The sequence below is a fragment of the Citrus sinensis genome, chromosome 9, assembly GCF_022201045.2.
Source record: "Citrus sinensis cultivar Valencia sweet orange chromosome 9, DVS_A1.0, whole genome shotgun sequence".
Lineage (NCBI taxonomy): Eukaryota > Viridiplantae > Streptophyta > Magnoliopsida > Sapindales > Rutaceae > Citrus > Citrus sinensis.
The window spans coordinates 9,070,131-9,079,693 of record NC_068564.1 but is presented as its reverse complement, the minus strand read 5'-3'; the positions used below and the strand labels follow the sequence as shown (position 1 = coordinate 9,079,693).

The 9,563-nt window shown below is 34.0% G+C and overlaps 1 protein-coding gene across 1 annotated transcript; it reads left to right on the top strand.

Moving 5' to 3' along the window:
- Positions 1-990: 990 nt before the first annotated feature.
- On the top strand, positions 991-5,127 carry LOC112496266 (receptor-like protein EIX2). Its single transcript, XM_025093547.2, has 2 exons — positions 991-3,972; positions 4,128-5,127. Exon 1 carries the CDS (start codon positions 1,005-1,007, stop codon positions 3,963-3,965), a length of 2,961 nt encoding a protein of 986 aa, XP_024949315.2. The 5' UTR covers positions 991-1,004; the 3' UTR covers positions 3,966-3,972; positions 4,128-5,127.
- Positions 5,128-9,563: the final 4,436 nt, after the last annotated feature.

Below are 9,563 nucleotides of genomic sequence, written 5' to 3'. Positions count from 1 at the left end.
AGGTCAATCTCATTTTCATTGTTTTGTTGGATAGGGAATTCATCTTTATTCCCTTATTTATTTCCCCTCTCCTCCTTTTCTTTTCTCTCATTTCCTTATATTTTGTCAAACCAAACATGCCGTAAATGTGTGTCTTAACAGGGGAGCTCTGAAGATGAAGCAAATAGAGCTGCTCTGTACTTGGCCTTAGCAGTAATCATGTGATTTTATAAACCGCATTCGGCAATCTCAAATTGAGCCTAAGAGTGAAGCTTATTTTATACAATTCTAGAAAAAAAAAAAGGTCTATTTTTACTAAAGTGAAATTGATTTAACGATAATTTAAAAAGACTAGCTACAAATTCATTTTTCCAAAAGTCTATTAACTTGAACGATGACTTGTTGGGAAGGACATGATTTAGCTACTTCAATGCAAAATATAAAACACAAGAGGCAATTGGCTTCCGCTTCAACACCGGCGTATAAACACACACATAAATTATTTTTGCATTCTTTGATTGTCCATTTAATTAAACTATACAGTGTGCAAGTGTACACGCAACACGATCCTATAAAACAACTAGTGAGTAGAATTGAAGTTGTGAATTTATTAAAGTATAGCTACTTTTAATTTCTTATATTTTCTGTTTATTTTTTAATTAATAAGTAACTTGATTTTTTGGAACATCGAGACACATAAATTTAACAAAATGCTTGCAGAAACAAGATAAACTATTACAGATTTATTCACTTAATTAATTGAGAATAAAAACACTGAACCAAGTCAACCAACACTAGTTTTGCTCTGTTTCTGTCAGTGATTTGTCATCATTTTGTTTGTTTACCAATTTTCCACGGCAAGATTAAACGCATGTTGATTGTATGACTTTCTTCATCCATAATTGCATCGTTGTGTGTTTGGGATTCGCCGGAAAAATTTCTTGGTTCCATTCATCTCTCAAGTTCCTAACGAATAATCAACGCTCAGACTGAAGACTTTTCTTGGCTTCAATAATTGATGGACAATGCACGGTAGTATAAATTGGAATGGATTCCAGGTTTTTCGATATAACAATAGATTCTCAAAGCTACTAAAAATTACAATGTCATCCAAATTGTTCCTTCTACTTCAACGTATAGCTTTCTTGTCTATGATATTGTTTCAATTGGAGCCCAGGGCTGCTGATTCTAACAAAATAATAATAAAGTGCGTTGATGAGGAGAGAGAAGCGCTTCTCACTTTTAGACAGAGCCTGGTGGATGAATATGGCATTCTGTCTTCCTGGGGAAGAGAAGATGGCAAAAGAGATTGTTGTAAATGGAGAGGAGTCCGCTGTAGCAACACAACTGGCCATGTCAAGGTGCTTAATCTTCGAACATCCGATTATGAATTTGCTCGGAGGAAGTTCCTAAAAGGTACAATTAGTCCTGCTTTGCTTAAATTGCATGATTTAGGACATTTGGACCTTAGTAACATTGACTTCGGTGGAAGCCCAGTTCCTGAGTTCATTGGTTCCCTCAGTAAATTGACGTACCTAAATCTATCTTGTTGTACACGTTCATTAAAAATCCCTCAAACATATCGGAAGCTTTCAGGATTGGAGTATCTTAACCCAGAAACCTCTAATTTACTTAGTGTGGGAAGCCTAGAGTGGCTTTCTCATCTTTCTTCTTTAAGACACCTCGACCTGAGTTGCGTTAATCTTACTAAATCTAGTGATTGGTTTCAAGTAGTTGCCAATCTCCATTACCTAAAATCACTAGTCCTACGCTCGTGTGCTCTTCCACCTATCAATCCTTGTTTTATTTGGCACTTCAATTTGAGTACTTCTATTGAGACTCTTGATCTCTTTGACAACAATCTCCCTTCTTCTTCAGTGTACCCTTGGCTTCTCAATCTTAGTAGGAACATTCTTCATCTTAACCTTGCCTCTAACTCATTACAAGGTCCAATTCCAGAGGCTTTTCAACACATGGTTTCTCTTAGATTTCTGGCTCTCTCTTCTAATGAACTTGAAGGTGGGATTCCAAAATTCTTCGGAAACATGTGTAGCTTAAATGAATTATACTTGCTTAACAATAAACTCAGTGGACAACTCTCGGAGTTTATTCAAAATCTATCCAGTGGATGCACGGTGAATTCACTGGAAGGGCTGTGTTTATATGACAATGACATCACAGGGCCAATACCTGATCTTGGAGGATTTTCATCCTTGAAAGAATTGTATCTCGGAGAAAACAGTTTAAATGGAACTATAAACAAAAGCCTCAATCACTTGTTCAAGCTTGAGACTCTGTCACTTGATGGGAATTCATTCACAGGTGTTATCTCTGAAACTTTTTTTTCCAATATGTCCAACTTACAGATGCTGTACTTGGCCAATAACCTTTTGACTATGAAATTGAGCCATGATTGGGTTCCTCCTTTTCAACTGAAATGGTTAAGTCTTGCCTCTTGCAAGATGGGACCTCATTTTCCAAAATGGCTTCGAACTCAAAGTCAACTTATTTTGCTTGATATCTCTAATACTGGAATCTCGGGTACTGTCCCTGATTGGTTTTGGGATCTGTCCGTTGAACTCTTCTTTTTAAATCTCTCTAACAACCATATCAAAGGTAAACTTCCTGATTTGTCTTTTTTAAGGTCTGATGATATTGTTGTAGATATCAGTTCAAACCACTTTAGGGGCCAAATTCCACCGCTTCCTTCAAATTCTACGTTCTTGAATCTCTCTAAAAATAAGTTCTCAGGGTCAATTACTTTCTTGTGTTCAATTATTGAAAACACACGGAACATTTTTGATCTCTCAAGTAACTTGTTATCAGGAGAGCTTCCCGACTGTTGGTTGAACTTTAACAGCCTATTCATTCTTAATTTGGCAAACAATAGCTTCTCCGGAAAAATTCCAGACTCGATGGGCTTCCTACATAATATCCGAACATTGAGTTTAAACAACAATAGGTTAACCAGAGAATTGCCTTCATCTTTAAAGAATTGCTCGCAGCTAAGAGTTTTGGATCTTAGGAACAATGCATTGTTCGGTGAGATACCAACATGGATAGGGGGAATTCTTCAAAATTTGATTGTTCTTAGCTTGAAATCTAACAATTTTCATGGAAATATACCATTTCAGTTATGTTATCTGGAATTCATTCAAGTCTTGGATCTCTCTTTAAACAATATATCAGGAAAGATACCGAAGTGTTTCAGTAATTTTTCTGCCATGATCCAAGAAAGAAGTTCCGATCCCATCATTGGGATGGCCAATAGAATCTGGGTTCTCCCTGGATATGTATATCAGTATAGATATTTGGACAATATTCTGTTGACATGGAAAGGAAGTGAGCACGAGTATAAAAGTACTTTGGGATTTGTAAAGTGCCTTGACCTTTCAAGTAACAAATTATGTGGACCAATTCGTGAAGAGATTATGGATCTTGATGGGTTGATTGCCTTAAACCTTTCAAGAAACAATTTAAATGGACCAATTTCTCCAAAGATTGGTCAATTAAAATCATTGGATTTCCTGGATTTATCTAGAAATCATTTTTCTGGAAGCATTCCATCTAGCCTTGTTAAATTGTGTGGTCTTGGTGTTTTGGACTTGTCGTACAACAACTTGTCAGGAAAAATCCCGTTGGGCACTCAGCTCCAAAGCTTCAATGCTTCAGTGTATGCTGGAAATCTTGAACTTTGTGGCCCTCCACTTCCAAATCAGTGTCCGAATGAAGAATCAACTCCATGTCCAGGCAGAGATGGTGATGCAAACACTCCAGAAGATGAGGATGATCAGTTTATAACTCTCGGATTTTATGTGAGCTTGACTCTTGGTTTCATTGTTGGATTCTGGGGGGTCTGCGGAACGTTAATGCTGAATAGGTCGTGGAGATATGGTTACTTTAACTTCTTGACTAATATGAGAGATTGGCTCTATATAGTAGGAGCTGTGAATGCTGCCAAACCGCAAACAAAGTTCAGGAACTGATTAAACGGTAAATACTCCTCAATGTCATTTGTGTTTCTGTCTTGATAATAAGCTCACATGCTTTTAATTTCTTCATCCTTAAATTTTACTCCTTCCTTTTACAAGCTTTTGTTCCTCTAACTAATTGTCATTTTTTTTTTCGTTCACCATTTTTTTGGCCAGTCGCTCTGGGATGGCTCACATTATGTCATTATTCGGAGTGCTCATTTGATATTCGGAATCTTTCTAAAAATTAAGTAGTGCTCTCATATGATGCACATTGTATTATTGAGCGTATGCTTAAAGAAACTTGTAGGTGGTTCTTTTTAGACCTTCATCGATCTATGCCTTTGTATGCTTTGGTTAGAGTTTAGTTATATTATTTATCCACCATATTTATAGCAATAAAGAATGTCAAATTCTGCTTAGCTATTGATCAATGGTAGCATTTTTTTAATTTTTAGGTGAATAAATTTAATTTTTATTTGGCAAATAAAAATCATTTCTCAGATTTGTTTTTAATATAAGCATAAAGTTAAAATACACGACTATAGAAAAATTAAAATAATTAAGCTGCATCTATAGAGAATCTGAGGCGGGGTTGTTAGAGATAGTCATGGTCAGTATTTGGTGCTTTTGCTATAAGGCTGGGGTTAGACGCTTCTTTCTTTGCTCTAGTCAGGGGCTCAGGGCCATTGTTTATCCTTTGGTCAGAAAGTGATTTTGGTGGATGCAATCTCTGGCCTAAAAATCCTAATTTTAAACTTCCGTGGATTGTTTATAATTTATGGCTAAATTATCTCTTATATGTCATTACATTGTACATTACTTCTCATATGTCATTTAATCGGCAATTTGATTACCTCTGAATTGATAAGCTGCAAAATTTTGAATTACAAGTCTCCTGTCGTTGCTTACTTCTCCATTCAGACATTTCATCAAACACCAAGCTGAATATATCAAACCTTCCATAAATCTTAACTCTTAAGATGTTCTGATTGTATTTCAAAGCACTGATGAATTTTTCATTCTAATTAATTAATTATAAGTTATTAATTAAGTATTAATGTATTAATTAATTGTTGAGAATGATGTATGAAATTATCCTTCTCTGCAATATAGACTTGCAGCCACATCAATCACTTCTTGAAGTCGCATAAGAAAAATAAAAAGGTATATGTAATCCAGGGCAGCTAAATTTGGTATCATCATATCTGAAAAAGATAATATTATGATCTTTACACCACAAAAATACATGACTTTTTAACTGAATAGTGAATACATTACAAAGAAAGTATGGTATCAAGTACATTTATTAAAAAGACAGTTTGTTACCGATTTATTGAAAATGAAAGGACTAATTGTACCTCTCAAAGGAAAGTCTATGAAGCCCTTGGATTGGATTGCTATTGCATATTAAGCTCCTGTACTTGCCATAGCTACTACTATTTTTTAATCTACTCAACTGGTGAAGAAAGTTTTTTGGATGCTTCTGCAAATTATATTTAGAGCAATCATCCACTGACCACTTGTTTTTTTGAGCTTTTACAAAAACACACAATTTTTTTTTTCAGCACTCCACTTGAAGTTAATATTTTCTTCATTCTTCCACTTTCGTCATAATATAGTTAGAACTTTGCTGACTTCATAGAGTTAAAATTATCATTTCACATGAATTGAAAAAACGACATCATTTAATGCAATCAAAATTAGAAAAATTGAAAAATGACGTCGCAATTGGGAGACAAAAAAAGGTCAATCGAAAAAAGAATAAGTTCTATTTATCACTCTATACAAAGATCAAATAAATCCCAAATATGAGAACCCTAATCACATCTCCTAAAAGAAATAGAAAAATTAAACTTTAATACCTTATGAACCTTGGCTGACTACAACAACCAAAAGTAGTCGACATTGCACCTGGTGCTTCGGCTTCATGGCGAGGCCAAGAAGAGAAAGAAGAAGACATACACCAATCCCAAGAAGATCATTGCACCTGGTGCTTCGGCTTCATGGTGAGGCCAAGAAGAGAAAGAAGAAGACATACACCAATCCCAAGAAGATCAAGCAGAAAAAGAAGAAGGTGAAATTGGCTGTGTTGCAGTTTTACAAGGGATGATTCTGGGTAAGTGTAGAGGCTGAGGAAGGAGTTAATAGAGAAAAAGCCAAAGATCAGTTGCAGTGTATGTCCAGTTAATTTTTCTTGATGGGATTATATTCCTTCTTTTCTTTTCTTTTGCTTTTGGACATCTGTTAAGGTTTTATTTTTTGGATATTAGAAATTTTTGGTTAGATTGAAATCCTTTATTAATTGATATCCTAGGTTTCTTCTAAAAAAAATTATTTTGCTTGTACTATTCAAGGCTCATGGATGGGAACGGAAGTTTCGTAGGGTTTCTATGGTGCCGTATTAAACTTGGGAAATTTTAAATGATATTCTTATGTTTTTGGCATTTATTTAAGAAAAAATAGTAATTTTACATTTAGGGGCAAAAAGGTCATTTGATTAATATTCTATTAAATCTATAGGGTGAGGCTATTTGAACCCATATTTATACTCTTCACACCTATTTTATCATAAAATTTTATATCACAAAAATATCCTCATATATAATTACAAAACCATCCTCTTTTAATTTCTTATCTCTCCTGCATTTGCTTTGTGTATATATTTCTCATTAAATTGATTTTGGTTAAGGTAGAAGAATGCTATTCCATGAAATTATATAATTTATTAATAGCTAATTCAATTGTAGATGCTATCGAAATTAGAAATGGTCTCTTGGTTACCATAAGAAAATTGATTTTTCCCAGAAAGCAATTATGAACTACCATTCCTTTCCGGTTCAAAATATTTGCGGGTGAACCAATACTTTTCAAGGCGCCAGTTTCATATGTTAAAAATTTTTGCAATTGATCAACTCATTAACTTTCCTGTTGGGGTTAAATAAAAAAAATGTATCAAAATAGTTACATTTTTATAACTTATATCCATTGTTGTATTTGGGAAGATATTTGCTATATTTATTTTTTTGGGTTAGATTGAGGAGAGAATTTTTTTTCCCCCACTCCAAAAGTATTAGAATTTTGGGCAAAATTCTTGCTGGTTGCTGCAATTTCATATTTAGTTTATACTTATGTGGAAACATTTTTTGGAAGCAAATGCAAAAGAGAAGAAGATGAATGGAAAAGGGTTAGTTTTGGAACATGAGAGGGTTTGTTGAGTAAAATAGATGTTTTTAATTATAGTGATGGGTGCATAAAGAATAAGGGTTTAAAGGTAAAAAATTGGGTTCAAATAGTCTCACCCAATCTATTAACAACGTTATGACAGAAGTAGACAAGTGAAGAGAATGTTAACTTCAAGTGGAGTACTATGAAAAAAATAAGACTCATGTATTTTTAAAAAACCTAAAAAAACAGGTGCTCCGTAAATATTTGCCCCCATATATATATATATATATATATATATATATATATATTAAGATTGTACTCCAAGCTGAGAACCAAGACACAGCTTAAGCAAAAAGGTTTTCTTTTCGCATTAGTTCGTATAAACTCAAATCGCGGCACACTAGACCAGATCAAAAACTTTCATACCAACTAAAAAAGAGAAGTCCATGCAGTTGAGTCACAAAATCCATAAGCATGTCACCATAAGAACATGTAGGGAATTTGTATTATTAATTTTACAGAGAGCATCTGAATTTTTTCAGCATCTAGATCAGAACCAAACTAGATAACAGACATACAATAAGGCAGGTGGTGAAAAAAATAAAGCAAAGACACTTGGAAAAGACAAATTTAAGTTCGAGGAGCTCTAGATGCTTAACCGAAAAATAACGGAGATATTGCAGGTTTAAATAATAGCTAGGAAAAAAACTCACATCTCTGTCGAAAGCCGAAACTCCAGCATTGGGTTGCAGCCACACTCAGTCTCGTTCTGAAATCAGACTGAATTTGCGGTAGGAGTACGACAGGACAGCAGCCTCATCCAATTATATTCACCTATAAAGTCATACTAAGTTTCTGTCTATAAATGAGAAAAAAGAAATTATTATTGATATTTAGAAAAGCATTATGATAAGTCAAAACTGAAAAACATGCATTTAAAAAGGAAATTCCCATTAATCCATTATAAACATGCTCTTTTAAAAGTTAAGAGACATACAAGTACATGAAAATATGGCAATTTTATGGTTCCCTGCCAACCCAAAACGGAATTTTGGCAGGATCGGGCACACGACTCCACCATGTTCCTGCTTTATTTTCAAACTATCCCAAATGGGTTATCTATATTCTAATTTTTCGCCATTGCCCTCTACTCTCTACGCTCTTCTACTATATTTTATCCTCCTATCAATTTCTTAATTTTGATTGCAGCTCATTGAATCTGTCTTTTATCTGCCATCTTTGAAGAATTAGGGAATCATTGATTAGCAAATACAGAGAGAGCTCTTGATGAGATTAACTTGTTTACTCATTGCACTCTTGATTAACATTGGACCAAGACTAAAGAATTAAGATAAAAGAAAGCTTAAATAAGATGGCCATCTATATGTTTCCCAGTGGCTGAGGGTGGTCTGGGAGTTCATTCATTTTTTTGATCTGGCTGATGCTTTCGAGCTGAAACTATGGTGGCAGTTTCTGTTGGGAAAATATGCTCTTTAAAAGCATATGTGTTTATTTAATTGTAATAAATAATTTTTCTGATTAATAAAATAAATGAGGTATTTTATTCAAATATCTTAATTGCATTAATATTTGTATTAAAGTCCATTTAATCATATTATATGTATTTATGTGATCACCATGTGGATTCACAGAAGACATAAATACAAGTTATCTTATGATTAAATAAATTTAGTTCGCAGTTGATAAATAAAGTTGGGCACTTTATTTAGGTATAGACTGTAATAAATTCATTGAATGATTTGTCTTAATCATGTATGAATTTATTGATGTAGTACGACTACATTGAACAGGATCACATATGAGATTTAATTAACTTTGTAATAACTGTCAGACTTATTAAATCTCATAGGCGTTGATTTTATTGTAATCTTAATCTTGAGTTAATTATGATTTCATGATTGTAATTGTTATTCCATTTGAGGTACCAATGGGCACGACACAGCCTTGTGGTTAAGATTACCCGGTATCTTGGTGGGAGCAATTATGAGTATTGGAGTTATGGATTAACAATATAGAATTTGTACAGCACATCTCTTGATGGGTTTTCGGCACTTGATCATAGAATTCTCTGGCCAGAGTGTGTCAACATATTTAGTATGTTGAAAATGATCATTAGAGAAAACCAGTAAGGATCAAGGAATAAGATGTTATTAAATTGATTGGACAGTTGAGATATCAATTTAATTAACGATGTGGTACAAAGGATTGTGCAGTAAAGAAATCAATGTGGCTTGAGACGAATTATTATTCGAGCATACAATTATGGAAGTCGGTTCCAATCTTTTAGTGGAGTAGATTTGGAATTAAATAATTGGGCTAGTTTAATTACAGGCCTAATTATTGTAGCCACTATTGTATGTTCCCAAATGATCCCCGGGTTAGCTCATTTAATTGACTGCACCACTACTGGACTAATAAGTAAGA